Source organism: Lissotriton vulgaris, chromosome 12, assembly GCF_964263255.1.
Source record: "Lissotriton vulgaris chromosome 12, aLisVul1.2, whole genome shotgun sequence".
In the NCBI taxonomy this organism is placed as follows: domain Eukaryota; kingdom Metazoa; phylum Chordata; class Amphibia; order Caudata; family Salamandridae; genus Lissotriton; species Lissotriton vulgaris.
In genome coordinates this window covers 20,588,857-20,608,116 of record NC_141700.1, presented here as the reverse complement: position 1 = coordinate 20,608,116, position 19,260 = coordinate 20,588,857, and the positions used below count along the sequence as shown (strand labels likewise).

At 48.2% G+C, this 19,260-nt stretch overlaps 1 protein-coding gene across 1 annotated transcript in view; it reads right to left on the bottom strand.

Moving 5' to 3' along the window:
- Positions 1 to 5,053, bottom strand: part of TLE2 (TLE family member 2, transcriptional corepressor) — a 212,982-nt gene extending 207,929 nt beyond the window's left edge. The window contains exon 1 of the mRNA XM_086946549.1: positions 5,039 to 5,053. Within this exon, the coding sequence (XP_086802675.1) occupies positions 5,039 to 5,053 (15 nt within the window). The remainder of the gene's footprint in view (positions 1 to 5,038) is intronic.
- Between the last annotated feature and the right edge of the window lie 14,207 nt (positions 5,054 to 19,260).

The following is a 19,260-nucleotide window of genomic DNA, read 5'->3' as shown; positions in this document are numbered from 1 at the left end:
TAGCGGTGGCTTCCCTCTCTAAGCACACCCGGGTGGTCTACCGAAAGATGTTCTTCACTATAGATCCTTTTTGCAGGAATGGTGTGCGGCAGATCCTTTCACAGTTGATTTGCTTTGTATGTTCTTGGGGGCATTGTGCGAACAAGAAAGGCCAGTTTCCCATGCCAGGGCACATTTTTCAGCCATCAGGTTCTTTGCTAACTTGAGGTACGTGCCCAATGTGCGTAACACCTTCCTTATAATGAAAGCTTATCGGGATGGGCCAGCCTGGGCAGTAGGTCAAGTTTATCTTAGAAGACTGGTAGACGCGAAGAAGTTTGCCACTATCTCGGACAGCTTTTCCAACGCGTGCACCACACCGTACCAGGTGGCCCTCTTTTCTACTGCATCTGTTGTGGCTTTTTACAGGGTCTTCAGGGTGGCTGAACTGGTGGGGAACGCTAGAAGGATAGGCAGGCGACTTACAGTTCCTGGATAATTAAATCAAGCATGACAAGTTGGTTATTAGGCTGAGGAGATCCAAGACTGATCGGGTTGGAAGGAGGACTACAATCCAGCTGTTGGCCAGTAGTTCTATTTGCCCGGTCGCCCGTATGAAGGCTTATCTGTCTTTATGTCTAAAGTTGGGAGTGCCCGCATTGTTTATTCATGAGAATGGTGAGTTCCTTAAGCGTTAACAGTTCTCGGCCGCCTTGGCTTCGTCTCTTAGATCCATCATGGTGGACCCTTCGAGGTACTCCTCTCACTCGTTCAGAATGGGTCTTCCAACTTTTGCAGCCGGGGCAGGCCTTTCACCCCAGGAAGTAAAGCGTATCTGCCGACAGTGATCCCTTTGTTTCAAGCGTCACATCCGCCAGAGCTGTTAGTCAATGGAGTTTTAGACTGGTCATTGGTAAACTCTTTACACCTATTTCTCATTTGTTCTTTGAGTAGTCATGCCTTCCAAGGCCATCTCGGTCTTCAGCCTTCCCTTTAGTGCGGCAATCGGCGTGCCAGTTGCTACAGCGCTGTACGCCTAAGCCGGGTCCTTACTCCTTACAAAATGTCCTCCTCAGGTTCCAGATCTGATCATTGTACATCTTGGCGGTGATGACCTGGTTCGGCTGGGTCGAAGAGAACTGAGGAAACTCATGTCAAGCGACTTTGCTTGACTGGGGTGGATATTTCCTCGCATGATCCCACATGATACCTTTACCAGAGCAGGGGCCAGGGCATTAAGTCAGAGCTGATAATGCTTTGGTTGGCGATTTAATGCAAAAAAGTCACAATTGTGCTCTGGTTCAGGGCGTTTAAGGAGCATCTCTCACAAATTCATCCGGGAGGAGCACGTGCTCCATCATGATGGTGTGGATATGTCGGATGCAGGGACAGATCTCTTTATCGATGGTGTCTGAGATTTTACTCAGTCCTTGTTCTTCTGAGAGGGTGGGGGGCAAAGGACCTCATAGCCCAAGTCACCCTCGTGGCGTAATAGTGACATGCACCATTAAATCTTCTCAGTGATAAAGGCAGTCCTTAATTAGTAAAAAAAAAAAAATGTTAGTCAGGGCCTTCGTCAGAAGGCCACTGCAGCTTGCTCCATCAATTTCCACTGCAAGCACTACAAATGACAAATCAGACTATTCCAAGCCACAAAGTTATAAGGATGGCTTGGGAGGGAGCAATTAATAATGTTTAATATATATTATATTGATAATAAACTGTTGTTCTGCTCCTCTCTAAATTAGACAGACAGCACCACCATGTGGCAGCTGTCTTAAGTGCCGGTGTTGACAATTAAGTGTTGGTGCCAAGCACCGGAAACCACCGGCTCAAATTAAGCACTTGATAGAGGGACTTCCATTCAATACTTCCTGGGTCAGCACTGAGAAACTAGGACAGAAACAACAATCCTGACTGGGACCGTCACATATGCTTGGGAGCATTAACTTGCAGTTCACCTGTGTGCGGCACTGGGCTGTTGCCCGGGTCTAACTCTCTGGGGCTCCGGAGCCAAGGTAGTGTTGGCGGTGGGAGGCAGGTGGGGCACCATGACAGATGGTCCAGGCCTCGGCGAGGCGGGACCGTCCCTCGAGGCGGGACCGTCCCCCGAGGCGGGATCGTCCCTCGAGGCGGGACCGTCCTATGGGGATACAGGTGATTTCACCTTGATGGTCCGAATAGGATGAAAGGTGTCCAGTCCTAAGGGCCGTGGGTTTCTTGGGAGCCCTGAAGTCCCTCGTTGTGAACTGATGTCTGTAATGATCCTCTTTACATGGACTTGCAATCTCTGCTCTGACAGATGCACAGATTATTCTATACTGTGGTCTTTGAGTAAAAGTTTTATGTTATAATTTTCACTTCCGTTACCAATGTAGCCGTTTATGATGTGTTGTAAATAAACATGACCCCACAACATGTTTCCGGTCCAGGGAAGGCATGGCTTGGCAGTTCGGGCTGGACTGTTCTCATGAGGCACAGGGTCAGACTGATTTGCATATAGCCATGTCTGAACTGGGGTGGCAGAGTGAGCTAAAGAACGGTGATGGATTAAACCCAGATCTTTTGACTGGGTGTGAGTGTTTGATTGATTCAGATGCTCCGTCCATTACCACTAAGTATGGGCGGAAAATCCGTTCCGCTCGCGGATTTTGCGGATTTTTGGGAAATTCGCAATCCGCGAGATTCGCGAATCTCCCGCAAAATCCGCAAATCCGCGAGCAGCGGATTTTGCTCGCACTGCTCGCACTGTTCGCGTGAGTTCGCGCCCCGCGAATAAGTGCAAAATTGCAGAAATACGATCTTAGCAAAACTGAAAGTAACTACTTACCAGGTTCAAAAGTTCAGGCTCATCATTAGTAGCCATTTCCTGTAGTGCTTCCTGAGGGGCCCCTCCAGAGTTCAGTTGCCAGTTGAAACTATTATGTGAATGAATGAATGAATGATTACACATTTCTATAGCGCATGGTTACCCTAAGGCATCCCAGCGCTGAACCTCAGAATAGTTACACATATGCCACAAAGGTCCTGAATTACAGCTAAGGGAGACAAGCAGGAGCCAGGCTGGAAGTTAAAATCCATTAATCAGCCCCTAATTCATTATTGTCAGTTGGGGCAGGGCAGGTGTTGTAACTAATTTTGCAACAATGAAAGCACTTAGCAAGTGCAAAAGATCACTAATCAGGGCGCACTAAGGAAGCAGGTGCCAGCTAAAAAAATATTCTGTGACACATTAATCAGCCCCAAATTAATTCAGGTCACTTGAGGCAGGGAAGGTGTGCTTTGCTTTGCCGAAAATAATGTACACTGGACAACCAGAGGGTGTGGTGATGAAACAGAGGGTGGCATGGGTGGGCCAGAGGGTGGCATGAGTAGTCAGAGAGTGGCAGTGGTGACAGAGAGTGGCAGTGATGAAGAAGAGTGTCCCAAACAGGCTGGACACGTAGAAACAACAAGTTCGCAAAACTTGCGACCCGACAGGTAAGTTCGCAAATTGCGAAATTGTAAAAACCCTCGCGAACTGGCAGAAACACGGGCGAACACACAAAAAAAAAAAATCCGCAAATTCGCGGGAATTCGCGGATTTTGCGGATTGCGAATCCGCAAATCCGCAAAATTCGCGAACGCGAGATCCGCAAAATTCGCCCATGCTCAATTACCACCCCCTTTTGTACCCCATACCCATGGCACAGAGTAAAGTCAGATCATTTGTTCCTTTGGGTTGTGGGGGGGCATGGTCCAGACTGGGGGAGACTGTGGGGGACTGTGGGGGGGGGGGGGTCTCGGGTCCCAAGGTGTCTAGTAAGACCGTGTCTGTGTGTGGGGGCCCATTTCTCCCACTCACAAAGTGCACCTGACTTCTGCATGGTCTCAAAGGAGCCCCTCGGGCCAAAGAAAGTGCACCACTGAATTTTTCATTTATTTATTTATTTATGCAATTTTATATAGCACGGACTTTACCTGAAGGTGTCGGAGCACTTAACAATAGTAACAGTAATGATTCATGAGGAGAAAATTACAAGTGAACAAATTTCAGAAGCAAACGTTAAGTTACAGGAGACAAAAGTGACAATAGTGAGCAACGAAAATACAAGAGGTAGCAATCTGTACATTACAGGAGGAAAAAGTGACAGGTGTGCAGGTTACAAAAGCGTACAAAGTACAAGTAGAGGTATAATACTGCAATAAATGGCAGTCACTCCAGCACAAGAACAAACGTTACGTAGGCAATGGTGGCACTTTTGCAAGTATCTAAAGCAAACAAAATGTGAGAGGTAGCAAACAGTGTGTTACAAGAGAAAAGTGACGTGTGCACATTACAAAAGGGTACCAAACACAGGTACAAGGATAATACTGCAATAAATGGTAAACACTCCAACCACAAGAACACTGGGAAGGCACGTCCATAGTCATGGAGAATAGAATTTTCAATAGTAGGAGGTCTTCCTTCAGATAATAGAGAGGGCGTGAATTAAATTTGGAGGTGTCTTTGGAGGAGGAGAACTTTGAGGTCCGTTTTGAAGGCCTGGGAGGAGGCGGTGGTCCGGAGCTGAGGCCGAAGTGAGTTCCATATTCTCACTCCGTTGCCTGAAAAGGATTGGGCCATTGATCTTTCCTTCTTAAAAGTGGGAGGTTGAGGGCGTGGCTTCGGCGGCTATGGAGTAGGTCGTGCCTCCGATGAGCTCCGGTGCCCCGCTGCCTAATAAAGCCATCATTAGCGGAGTTTGGGGGCTGCTTACCGTCTCCGAGGTTTGAGGAGACCCCTAGCTGATTGGGGTGCTGTGCGGCGACGGAGAAGATCCCGGGCGCTGTCTGGCGAGCTGTGCAGTGACAGCGGAGTCCCGGAGAGCAGTCGAGCCCGCCATTTTTGTTGTGTGGCTGGCGGCGGACCTTCCCCCCCGGGCGGCTCCCGGGCAGTAGCTGGCGGGCATCTGGGGGCGGCCCCGGCGCGAGCTCTGCTGTTGGCCTGCGACGCCGGAGCCTGGTGTAATCGGCAGCGGTCCGGACCGGTGACGACTGGGGGCTGCGGCGCTGAGAGAGCGAGACGGGCTCGACACACCATTTCAGCCGCCATCTTAGATACCCCTCCGGCGCAGAGAGCGCGAGTGGTAGCGGCGCTACCTGGACGCGGTGCCCTGAGGGAACGGCGTGAAGGCGGAGGTGAGCTGTACCTGCTGGGGGCTGCGGTGATTGGAGCTGGGCGCGGGGGCGCCCCCCTGGCCCTGATACCTGTGGCGGCTCGGTTTTGGCGGGCTGCGGCCTGTGCTCCGGCACCCCTCTGCCCCTCCCCCCCTATGTGCTTGCACAGGCAGCGATCGGCGTGGGAGTGCTGAGATCCGGCGTCCCTCCAGAATCGAGAACAAGGTGTGGAGCTGCATCCTCGGCTGCCGGCTGGCCCGCTTGCCCCCCCCCCCTTGTGCACCTTGGCGGCACGAAACCCTGGCGAACTACCCTGAGCTTTGGCCTGCGTGGTGAGGAGTGGCAGGGCACTATACACCCCCCTCGGGAGACGGGCGACTCAGACTGGGACCCCTGGGCCATGTGATAATCCCTGCCTGACGCGCCCTGACCACGGTGGCCTGACCGTCCCTTTACGCTGCCTGTCCTCTGCCTGTGCTATTCGTGCGCAGCCTGGCGTGGACCCCCTCCCACTACATATCCCCCTGAGCCTGCTGGACTGCGCCCTGCCCACACCTAGTGACACATGCTGCTAGCTGCTACCTACCGATCTGGCGATGATGGGATCCAAGGGAGGCAAGCCGGACCCAGCGGTGACGGCTAAGGACAAGTCGGTGATGGCTATGTGGGGCAAGACTGGAGCGGCGGCGTCGACTGACGGCCCCTCACAGACGGCATGGGACAAGCCCAATCTCACCTACGGGCGCCCAACACCCTGCGTCGGTGGAGAACTTTCCGGACGGTGACGGAGAAGTTGAGGGCTCAGTGGGGCCACCCCTTCGCACTCATCTTTCACTGGGAGGACAAGCGCAGGGTCATCCGATCCTATCAAGAGGCGGCCCAACTCCTCAAGATGCCGGAGTCGCCGGCTCACAGCCCTTCCAGATCGCGACAACAGGAGAGGGTCCCTGCTCGCCCGGACTGGACCAAGGTTCGACGACATCGCCGCTCCCCTCTGGTGGATGAGAAGTCCTCATCGCAGGCCAAGCAGGACATCATAGCGCACATCCGTTCCCTCGAGGATGACAGGGAGGGCCTGTCCTCACACCCGTCTACCCCGTGACCTGAAACTCTGCGTGACATGCTCTTCTGTGACTCTTGCCGCTGATGTGGGGCGTCTTCAAGTTCGCTAACCTGCGAGGCTGTACTCGCCCGTTGGCTGTGCTGGCGCCACTCGTGGCGCCCGGACTCCTACCCTCAGCTGCTATCACCCGAGAGAGGCACTGATCTCCCTGCAGCACGGATGACCTGCACTCCTGGGACGTCTTGGCTTACCCTGTGCTTGGGGTTGCACTGCCACCGGCTTCCGCAGACGGCCCCCTACTAACGTCATTCATGCGGTGGGCCTGGATCTCCAGGGGTCCCTCCTGGCTTGTAGTGCCTGGTCATAGCAAAAATTAAATTCCTTTCTGTGTTATCTTTACTTTTACACTTGTGACCAACCGATCTACTTTCAAGTATTTCAATTACTTGTGTACAGATAGACAATTTAGGTTCTTATTATTACACAACACTGGAGTAGCTTCTTTCTCTCAACATTTTATTTTTATATAATGTTAAAATCATTCATGTAAAATTCATCACAAAACATTCAACTTAAAATGGCGACCATTCCCTAGTCTAATACAAAATACATCCTATTCTTTTTAATGCTCGAAAAACAAATTAAGATAATATGTCATACAGTTAAAAACTTTGGAATATATTGTATCATGGGTGGTCCCTTGTCGACGCGTTTCGGTGCGATATAGTCTTTTAGGCACCTTCTTCAGGACAAACTTATGGATTATGGATTTTTGAATTGCTTTAGCGTCAATAGTTCCCACTTCTTGTTGGGTTTTATCCGTATAGACTTCTTCTATATATCTGTTTCATATATTTTTAAAAACAGGAGAATATTTTTGTACGTGTCTCTTATAGTCTTTTGTAGTCCTTTGCGGCTCTAGTTTAGCGCAGGGTATTTGATGAGGGGACTTCTTACTGGTCCACCTGAATAAACGATTCCTTTCAGTCCTTGTATTTGATATATCAACAGGACTTCACTCTCTCTTAGAGGCTTTATAGCTGGGTACCCTTTTGTGCACAGAATTTCTTGTATCCCAGTGCTTGTATTGTAGCGCTCCCCGCCGTCGACACGTCCTCTCTCCTGTACGGTGATATGATCTGCATTGGGGACTCAACATTGGCCGACGACATGCCTGACTGCTCCGTCCAGCTGCATGGTGCCCCTGACTCCGGTTCGAGCAGCGGGCCAATGGAGTAGAGGCCTTCTGCACTACACGTGGGTACCCCCTGTACTGTCTTATAGGGAGTGACATTCCTGAGTGCGTCCGAACCCTTGGGTAGACGATGCCCGGTGACTGGGGTAGTCCGAAATGGCCCTGTTGGCCTTTGTTGTCTTTGGTAACTACGAGACGTGGTTGGTCTCTTATTGGTCCCTTTCTCCCTCTTTTTCTCTCCTTCTCCTCCTTCTCGCTTTTCTTCCTTCGGAACACTTCTCTTTCCTTTCCTCTGGTTCGGTGGGTGGTGGGACAGGGATGGGGTGGCAGCTGTCGCCTGGGGGGGGGTGGGCAGGGAGGGGGCTCTCCTGGTCACATCTCCCTATACTGGTGGGAGCTGGGAGCGTGGGCAGACCCTACTCGCTTCATACCATGGCTGCGCCTGTACCTAGGACCCTGAAGGTATTGATACTCAACGATAAGGGCCTGAACTCCCCTAACAAGCGCAAGCAGGTTTGGCGCTATCTCCTCCAACAGCAACCTGACATCAAGCATGGGCGAATTTTGCGAATCTCGCGTTCGCGAATTTTGCGGATTTGCGAACTCGCAATCCGCAAAATCCGCGAATTCTTGCGAATTTGCGGATTTTTTTTTTTTTGTGTTCGCAAGGATTTCTGCCAGTTCGCGAGGGTTTCGTACCAGTTCGCAATTGCGAACTTACATTTCGTCGCGCAACGGTCGCGAATTATGTTGTTTCTACGTCTGGTTCATCATCACAGGTTCCCAGCACCCTCTGTTTCACCACTGCAACCCTCTGTTACATCAATGCCACCCTCTGGTTCATCATTACTGTAGATTATGGGGGGGAAAAGCAAGCACACCAGCCCTGCTTCAACTGAGATGAATTAATTTGGGGTTAGTTTATTAATGTGTCACTGTTTTAAAATTCCAGTCTGGCACCTGCTTCCTTATCTGTAATTTTGCTTTCTGTTGCAGTGCATTTTTTTTCCCCAGGACCTTCTTTGTGGCCTACTTGTAGCTATTGTATGAGCCTGCTGTGAGGGTCAGAGCAGGGTCATACAATTGTTGCAACTAGCAACTGAATTCTGGAGGGGCCCCAGTCAGGAAGCACTACCGGGAATTGTTACTAATGATGAGTTTGAACTCTTGCCCCTGCCGAGTGCTTTCACTTTTGAAAAACTCGTTTTTCTGCAATTTCGCGGGGTTCGCGGGGTGCGAACACGCGCAAGATCGGATTCGGAAGCCGCAAATTCGTGCGAATATGCTATTTGTTTTTTTTGCGGCGTGTTAGTTGGCAAGGTTTTGTGCGTTTTTGCGAGCCGCTCGTAGCGCAAGACGCGAAGTTACCCTCGCGGTCGTTCAAGGGCGCAGCCATCTTGTTTGCCTGACGTATTTCCGTTTCCGGGCGCGAAGTGTAATCTCGCAAAGTCCGCGGCTTGCCAGTACAGTCTCGCGCGTGTTCGCAAGGAAAATCTCGCGCGAACTTACCCGCGCGGTCGTGAACGGGCGCGGCCTTCTTGTTTCTCATTCATTGCTATGGTTCTGGGCATGGTCTTTGTATCCTCTGTCAATCTCTGCCATCCTTTGCTTGTTTGAAGTTTTTTTTTATCTATTTTACTTATTATCTATCCCTCTATTTTTCTAGCCCTATATTTTTGTGTTTACTGCTACTTTTGGTTAATTTTAAACTACTTTTGTAAACTCTTTTCTTTTCTTCTCTTCCCTATTCTATTTTCTTTATTCCTTTCCGCCCAGACCATGGTGAAGGGAGCCGGGAAGCATCCCGAGAAGGGGAAGGGTCCCGCACCCCGTGTCCGGCTCCCGTGCGGGCGTTTGAGGGGGGAGCTAGTGATGCCACGGGAGATCTTTACCCCGGAGGAGGTGGCCCAACTCATTTTTTATGTTCAGCGCCGCCTCCCCAGGACCATCATGGGAGGCGGCAAGATCAGTGCCGGGTACGGGGCCCGGGAGCGCCGGAAGCGGTGGGAGAAGGTGTGCCAGGCCATTTACCACCACTCTCGGGTCTGGCGCACCTACAACCAGGCCACCCACCGCTGGACGGATGTCCTGACCCGTGAGCGAGATCTGCTCGACCTCCTTGGCCTTGAGATCCCCGGGCTTGGTGAGTAGTAGTAGCTATGTCTTTACTACTATGTTTTCTCCTGCTGTGTTATTATATTGCAAATTTTTGTTTTTTACCAAGAGCAATAATGCTGCTCATTACATTGTAGGTACATTTTATTTCAAAATCTTCTGTGCATTTCAGGTACACTGCTCTCCTTCTCAGTAGTGTTGCTACTATGCTTATTTGTTTTAGATTTTGTGTTCATTTCATTGGCCTGTGAAATTATGTATGAGTGTAGTTGAAAGAACTGCGCAATGCTACACACTAAGGTTCAGATTTTTAATTACCGGCGCATCATTGCGCCTCTTTTGTGCTGTCGCTGCGTCACAAAAGTCACGCAACAATGGAGCAAAAGAGCCGCAAGGGCCTTATAAATCAGCCCCTACAGACTCAAGTCCAGTCCTTCCTTTGTACACATGGCGATAAGAAGAAATAGTGGTGGTGGATTAATAGTTTGAGTATTTTAATGACTGGTGAATGTAGTAGGAAACTTTAGTGTTGCCGCTGATCTTCAATCACGATGGACTTTGGCTGTCACTTTGCGTGCTGCGGACTGCTGCCTGCCAATCCTAGGCAAACCTTTTTAGTACTTTGTTTAGTGAGTTACATAGGGTAGTTTCCAATTCGACGGTCCGCAAATCAAGCAATACTAAAGTAATGACGTAGTCGACCACATGAGATTGGTCAATAATATATCCCGTGGAGTCGTTCCCTATTTGCTATTTCGCAAAAATATTTTGTTACTTTGTTAGTTCTTTTTTAAATGTTTGATTTGGTTGAGAAATATCATCCATGTTTTCTGTTTTTCTTTCTTTCATGTTGTACATCAGCTTCCCCCAGGGGCAAGAGGAGGACACAGGAGGAGGAGGAGGAGGAGGGTGCTGTTGTCGATGCAGGCCAGGACCGGGCAGTCGAGGGCTCCTTTGCTGGCCCCAGTAAGTTTTAATTTTAATATAGAGTACTTATTTTTTCCTAGCGTTCCTCATTCGATTTTTTCTAAATCGTCTTTGATCTTCTTGTAGACAGGATCTAAATTCTTATCCTGCCTCGACTATGACTCCGTGTGGTATTACTAGATTATTCTTATTAGTCTGTCTGTGTAGCTAACTAAGATTGCACATTTGGCATTTCCATTGGACTCCCATTCTAGTCAGCAATAGCTCTATGCACTGAGTGTAGTCCTCTGGGATTGTCCATAATGTCTTTTCAAGTATTCTAAATGTTTATGCTTTGACCATTGCCAACAATAAAAAGGTGAATGACCACCACCAAGAAATAATAAGATACTACTTTACTTTTGGTTTGGATAGGAGGACAATCCATTCTACTACTGTTGCAGGGACAAATCTGCACAAACAGAACTATGGACACTAAATAATGCATCGCTTAGCTTATCAATTATAATAGGTGCTGTAACTGTTAGACTTTCCACATACCTCGGTGATAACAGACTTTGTAGTTGAACCCCCAATCTCCTTACTGACTAGATAGTGTGGCAGAGTCATTTAGCTCCCAAAGTCACCGATGGCAGAGGCACGGACTCATGCTTGCAAAAATTCGAAAACCTTTAGCTCATCCACTCTAGTCTGGAGGACCAAAAACCACAGAGTCTATTTAAGTTTAAAAGCTTTATTAAAAGTAAACACATTTATTAAATTCAAGTTTGTCATAAAAGTGAACGTGTAACTGAAAATGGAAAAGTGCTTAGTGCTGACGATTAATTGGACACATTTCTTGTGGTCGAGCCGAGCTCTCACCTGGTTTGAACTTGATCCTGCTCGTGTTCTTAGAAGTCAAGGTTCTGTCTGTTAGGAGAAAAAGTGGTGCGTGTTAAAAAGTAAAAAGCAAACATTCATCAGTTGTGCCAAAAAGTGCAGCAAGACAACAGCCTTCCCTGGAAAAAGGGACATTTTTACTCTAGAGTACACAGTCAAAAATTATTAAATTGTACACTTTTTTTCACATTTCTTTCTTCCTCCTAGACCAAATATTATATAGTAGTGAGTGGTGTATTCTAACATTATTAAATGTACTTTGTAGGTGGAACATCTGGAGACGGGGCCAGCGCGGAGGTGGTGGCATTGGACGAGGAGGACAACTCTGGGGAGGAGGCGGTGCAAGTGCCGGAAAAGGACATGCCTGTGAGGGTTCAAACGGTGGTGGCGGGCAGAGGTAAGCTATACATTCCTTAGTCATTGAGATTGAAGACTGCAGAGTGTGCTTTCTGCACGGGTGTATTATAAAAAAAGCAGGTAGTAGCCTCCTCTAAATGTACTTCGACTTAGCTGTGAAGTTTTTGGCGAGAAGAATCCCAATCAGATCTGAGGTGAACTTGATGGATGGGATGAACGAAAAGCGAAAGAAGGGTGTAAGTAAGTGTGGAAGCACGAGAAATGTAATGATGACTGGCAAAGAAGAATGATATGTGTTTGCTTGGTCCCCGAGGTGGCTGGGAAGGTAAGAAAATGGTATGGTGCATGGCTGGGTGAATGATGAAGCAAGGATGGGTGGAAGGAGAACAGCCTGGGTGGGTGAGACAGAAACTGTATGTGTGCAATATACTTTGAATGGATGGATGCCTGGATCATTCATGGTACTATCTGACTCTTAGATAGCATATGTGAATCTAGAGAGAGTAGACGGTCACTGGATGAACTAAGTGTTACTTTGAAGAGCATGTAACACCGCACCAGCACGTCCGTTCCAGTGTAGGAAAGGCAAGGAAAAGAAGTTGTAACGTTGTCCAAAGACTACCATGAATAGTAGCAGTAGTTTGTATTGCAACTGCAAGCACAGCATATATCCAGTTATTACGGTGGACACTCCCTACCTCCCTTAATAACTTTAGTTTAGTAGTAGTACGTCATTCATGTGTGGGGGTATCACTGTTCACTCAATAATAAGCAAAGCACCTAAAGCCATCCCATATGTCATCAAATACATCCCATGTGAAGTGATAGATAATCAGATAATTTAGCTTCTTCATTTTCCTTTTCTAATACTCATTTGCACTGTAGGGTGAAAGCTAAATTAATTAAGCAGTAGCCCTTTTAACAGAGTATTCTCAGTGCCACCCGTAATAGAAAAGTAAGAGCTTCACCACCTGCATGTACCTTACCGGTACAGTAACGCAAGTCTGTCTCACTCACCATGGTGTGCGTCTGTTTTTCTCGGGTGCAAGTTCACTGCGCTGGCATTATGCCGGCTTGCATAAGATAACGTACCAATTTTCCTAAACAAGAGAGAAGAAGAAGAATAAGAGTGGTGTACTGTCATAGTCGACTGTAATAGAAGTCCATAGTGCTCGTAGAATTTGTTCCTTAAACTCCCACTAATGTTAGAGCAAAGATGAAGAAGTCGGAGGTTACATAGATACTGTCCTCAATAGTTATGCACTGTGCTTTCAATTTGCTACTTGTACTGTGACAACTTTCTGCTCAATCATTTTGTGTTAATCTTAAGGAGCATTGGTTACAGACTATGTCTTTCTTTTTTCATGTAGTTGCTCCTTCCAAATCCAAGACACCATCAAGGAGGAAGGAGCTGGCTCGAATGGCCCGGCAACGGAGGCTGGATGCCACTGTTGCTGAATATCGGCGGCTGGTGGCCCTGGAGGAGGAGGAGACGCAGTCTGGAACAACAACAACGTCCACTGGGGCAGCTGCATCCTCCTCCGTGCGGGCTGCCAGCCAGCGCAGTGCTCCAGCGGTACGGAGCCGGGCTACCAAAGCCAAACACCACCGCCCAGCAGCAAAGAAAGCAGCTGCCCCTCACAGGATTTGCAAGGCACACCGGCGCCGCTTATCCCTCAGACTGTCCTACCTGGAGCAGGAGGTCCATAATTATAAGAACGTGGTGGAGGGCCTCCGCTTCGAACTTGCCACCCTCCGCAAGGAGCATGATGCCCTGGCTGCTAATTCCAACAGCACCCTGCCATAGTGTCCCTTGCCCCTTTTTTAGAGACTTTTGGGGGGTGGGAATTGGGAGTTGTGATTTTTGGGGACTTTTGAAGGACAATCGTTGGGGTTAGGGAGGGTCTTGCGGGAGATTCTTTTGTTAGGGCTATAAAAATATACTTTTTGAAACTTTATCTGACCATACCTGTTTTTTACTGCTTTTGAGTCTGGTGGGTGGGGGTTTAACATAACAGTAAGTTTGTTTTCCTGAATAGTCCTAGGACTTTAGTAGTACTACCGTCAATCAAATCTCTCGTCTCTCCTAATACTCCATTATACTACCTCCAACCAAACGCCTATCTTACCTGTAATTTCTGTTTGCAAGTAGGGCTAGGCCCAGGGCTGGCTCCACGGGAAACAGCAAATAAGGTTGGCAATCCTGGGCGGATAAAATTTCCTCATAGCGGTGGTACTAGTGGTGTGACACAGTGGCAGTTGCTTGCCTATGAAAAAAAAGAAAATGAAATCTGGTTTGTCCTCCTGAGCAATACAAAGGTACAATACAGAATATAGCAGGTGACAGAAGTACACTAGAACAGTGCCACGTTGTAGCCTAACAAATGTTAAAGTATAACTAATTCGGTTGAAGTTCTTTGACATTAGCCATGGGTCTTTGTCAAGCAGAGTAAGAATATATCCTCGGATTTCTTCACCAGCCTGTTGCTATCACCTTATCCTCCCCAGCAAGTGTGTGGATTTATTGCTGTAATTTAGTCACACATCAATCAAAACCACACAGCCCGGGGGAAGAGGGTTAGGGTTTGAAAAATGGATGGGTACGGGGGTTTTTGGGAAAGGTTTTGGGAGACAAGAAAAAGTAGCACAGCATGGACGAACAATTGTGAACATAAACAAATCTTTGGGTACAAACCTATCCATCAATCTTTGAAAGTGCATACACTACTGCATGCATGTCAGTTAAAAGTAAGTAGTACTTTCGACAACTGTGGAAGAAAGAATGCGACAGTACAGGGCGTGGGTGGAAATATTGATAACTATATTCAACATAAGGTCTCTGTAGCCAGATACCTGAGAGCCTTGCTGGTCACTATAAATCCATTCACAACAACACTCAATGGGGTTGGTCTGGAAGGTATAGTAGATAGAAAAGGAGAAATTGCTTTTTTTCTAGGTGTCCCCTCACTCACCAGGGTTGCCCCTTGGTGACATGCTTCATCATTGGGGCCATCCCAGTCCTCTACGGGCTGGGGCGTGCTGCGACTTGCGAATTACGTAGGAGCACTTACAAATGACTATGTGTGGTGCAGATGTGATAGTGGAGTGGACTAAGTGATGTGTTAAGGGATCAATTTAGAAGCAGAGAGAGATCCAAGAAATGCAGTCACAGTCAGAGAAAAAGGCAAGGGATACTGTATCTATGTGGTTGTAGTGGTCCTGTTGGAAGTGGTAAGTAAGTTGCCTGCAGAAAAAAAATCCTCTTTTTAGCGGCACTCCTCCATTGCAGCCGACGCTTCGTCCATCGATGTTGGTCACCAGAAGACACCCTGTAAAAAAAAAGCACAGCATACACAAACAATGGAACATAAACAATTCTTTGGGTACAAACCTATCCATCAGTCTTTGAAAGTGCATGCACTACTGCATGCATGTCAGTGAAAAGTAAGTAGTACATTCGACAACTGTGGAAGAAAGAATGCGACAGTACAGGGCCTGTGTGGAATTATTGATAACGATATTCAACATAAGGTCTCTGTAGCCAGATACCCGAGAGCCTTGCTGGTCACTATAAATCCATTCACACCAACACTCAATTGGGTTGGTCTGGAAGGTGTCAGGTTTACTCCCCGTGATCCAGTCGATGCAAATATGGTTCCACCTCCAAATGTCACCAACACCCAGAAGTGTAAACACAGGGTGTTCGAGGCATTAGGCGGGGGAGAAAAATAACAAACTAAAATAAAAAATGTGGGATGGGTAAAGGTAGGGTCAGCAGGGAAAGGATACCTGTAACAGAAGACAAGACAGGCATCAGTGAAGTGCTGTCCTAACATACAAGGGTACTCTCATATAGTCTCACTAAATAGTCTGCAAGTCTCCCGCCTACTCATGGGAAATGTAGTTTCATAGTACGGTAGGCGCTTAGGGGCTGCGTAACCTGACAGAAGGTATAGTAGATAGAAAAGGAGAAATTGCTTTTTTTCTAGGTGTCCCCTCACTCACCAGGGTTGCCCCTTGGTGACATGCTTCATCATTGGGGCCATCCCAGTCCTCTACGGCCTGGGGCGTGCTGCGACTTGCGAATTACGTAGGAGCACTTACAAATGACTATGTGCGGTGCAGATGTGATAGTGGAGTGGACTAAGTGATGTGTTAAGGGATCAATGTAGAAGCCGAGAGAGAGCCAAGAAATGCAGTCACAGTCAGAGAAAAAGGCAAGGGATACTGTATCTATGTGGTTGTAGTGGTCCTGTTGGAAGTGGTAAGTAAGTTGCCCGCAGAAAAAAAATCCTCCTATTAGCGGCACTCCTCCATTGCAGCCGACGCTTCGTCCATCGATGTTGGTCACCAGAAGACACCCTGTCCACTGCCTGCCTGATGCTGAATTGTGGCTCGCTACTGTGAAGCCTGACTCCATCCTTTTTTCCCCATTGCAGAGACTGAAACCCGGCCTGTAATTATTCAACGAAAAACAGGAAGTGATATAATATTACAACACCACTGATAAATAAATATAAGGTATGTAGGCTGTGGAGTGCAAAAAGTCACAATTTGTTTTTCCTAGTAGACAGTACAATGTTTTTGAAAGTGCGTACTCTGAGTCACCTTTTGAAGGATAAATAAGTATGGGCAAATTAATGTAGCGGATCTTGCCCCTCAAGCTAGGTGTACTGTAAACTGTGTTTTAGAACAAAATTAGATCTTCCTAGCAGTGCTCCCACCCAGACCCTTACTAAAGCCAGTCGCAAAAATGTAGAAGACCCCCAATCAAATCTCAAAAAACGAGGCCTAGCAGAAAACTGGTGACAAAACTTACTTTGAAAGTAAAAGTAGGCCGAAGTACCCTAATTACCCATTACCCACCGTGGATTGCATTCAAACCACTTGCAAGCAACCAAGCAAAAGTAGCCATAGCCAGCATCGCTCCAAGACTCGAAATCCCCCCCACTCAAACACATGCAATAGAAATACTGCTAACCCTAACGAACCCTAAGTTAAGAATAGTGGCAAAGGCTTTCTTTAACTATGCCAAATCCCCCCTTTCCCACCATGGATTTTCTTCAAATGACTTGCAACCAAAATTACACATTCTCACGAGTGCTCTAAGACCCCAGAACTCAGTTTGAAAAATCTAGAACACCCCGAAACACATGCAATCCTGCTGCTAGGGCTAACCCTAACGAACCCTAAGTTACAAAAAGTGCCAAAACTAAAGGCTTTTCCGCGCGGATTTTGTCCCAACCACTTCTACCCGGTATTAGACCTTCCCAGGAATGCCCCAAGACCCGGCAACCCACCCGCCAAGAAGCGTAACACCCCCAAACAGGCCAAAAGCAAAATCTCATACTTGCAATATTTCTGGGCCTTCGGTCCAAACGCGCTGCGTAGCTAGGCCATAAGTCGGGGTTGGCACGACGGATTTCCTGAAAAGCAAATGCAATCAAGATTAGAGTGTCCCAGCAGTGCTCCCAGACCACGAAACTCACCCGCAAACAGACGGAACCCCCCCTAAGAGCACCTCAAAGGCAAGCAAGTCATCAAAAACACAAAAAAAATTCCGCCTGGGATTTGGTCCAAAACACTTTTATCCGGTATTAGAGCTTCCCAGCAATGGCCCCAGAGCTGTCAACCCAGGAGAAAACGAGTAGAAGACCCCCAAACAGCCAAAGAGCAAAAGTACAAAAATGGGGACTTAGTCAATTTTTCACAAATTTCCCAAATCACTCCGCGCGCGCTCTGCAGCTAGGCCCTAAGTCCCCTCTGCCACCATGGATTTGCTTCAAACCTCTTGCAAAGTAAAGTATATATAGCCAGCAGTGCTCCCAGACCACGAAACTCACCCACAAACACCAGGAAGCCCCCCAAACAGGCCCCCGAAAACGCTACATAGAGCAAAATGTCAGAAATAGCCAAAAAAAAATCGGCCTGGATTTTGTCCCAACCACTTCTACCCGGTATTAGACCTTCCCAGGAATGCCCCAAGACCCGTCAACCCACCCGCCAAGAAGCGTAACACCCCCAAACAGGCCAAAAGCAAAATCTCATACTTGCAATATTTCTGGGCCTTCGGTCCAAACGCGCTGCGTAGCTAGGCCATAAGTCGGGGTTGGCACGACGGATTTCCTGAAAAGCAAATGCAATCAAGATTAGAGTGTCCCAGCAGTGCTCCCAGACCACGAAACTCACCCACAAACACCAGGAAGCCCCCCAAACAGGCCCCCGAAAACGCTACATAGAGCAAAATGTCAGAAATAGCCAAAAAAAATCGGCCTGGATTTTGTCCCAACCACTTCTACCCGGTATTAGACCTTCCCAGGAATGCCCCAAGACCCGTCAACCCACCCGCCAAGAAGCATAACACCCCCAAACAGGCCAAAAGCAAAATCTCATACTTGCAATATTTCTGGGCCTTCGGTCCAAACGCGCTGGGTAGCTAGGCCATAAGTCGGGGTTGGCACGACGGATTTCCTGAAAAGCAAATGCAATCAAGATTAGAGTGTCCCAGCAGTGCTCCCAGACCACGAAACTCACCCGCAAACAGACGGAACCCCCCCTAAGAGCACCTCAAAGGCAAGCAAGTCATCAAAAACACAAAAAAAATTCCGCCTCGGATTTGGTCCAAAACACTTTTATCCGGTATTAGAGCTTCCCAGCAATGGCCCCAGAGCCGTCAACCCAGGAGAAAACGAGTAGAAGACCCCCAAACAGCCAAAGAGCAAAAGTACAAAAATGGGGACTTAGTCAATTTTTCACAAATTTCCCAAATCACTCCGCGCGCGCTCTGCAGCTAGGCCCTAAGTCCCCTCTGCCACCATGGATTTGCTTCAAACCTCTTGCAAAGTAAAGTATATATAGCCAGCAGTGCTCCCAGACCACGAAACTCACCCACAAACACCAGGAAGCCCCCCAAACAGGCCCCCGAAAACGCTACATAGAGCAAAATGTCAGAAATAGCCAAAAAAAAATCGGCCTGGATTTTGTCCCAACCACTTCTACCCGGTATTAGACCTTCCCAGGAATGCCCCAAGACCCGTCAACCCACCCGCCAAGAAGCGTAACACCCCCAAACAGGCCAAAAGCAAAATCTCATACTTGCAATATTTCTGGGCCTTCGGTCCAAACGCGCTGCGTAGCTAGGCCATAAGTCGGGGTTGGCACGACGGATTTCCTGAAAAGCAAATGCAATCAAGATTAGAGTGTCCCAGCAGTGCTCCCAGACCACGAAACTCACCCACAAACACCAGGAAGCCCCCCAAACAGGCCCCCGAAAACGCTACATAGAGCAAAATGTCAGAAATAGCCAAAAAAAAAATCGGCCTGGATTTTGTCCCAACCACTTCTACCCGGTATTAGACCTTCCCAGGAATGCCCCAAGACCCGTCAACCCACCCGCCAAGAAGCATAACACCCCCAAACAGGCCAAAAGCAAAATCTCATACTTGCAATATTTCTGGGCCTTCGGTCCAAACGCGCTGCGTAGCTAGGCCATAAGTCGGGGTTGGCACGACGGATTTCCTGAAAAGCAAATGCAATCAAGATTAGAGTGTCCCAGCAGTGCTCCCAGACCACGAAACTCACCCGCAAACAGACGGAACCCCCCCTA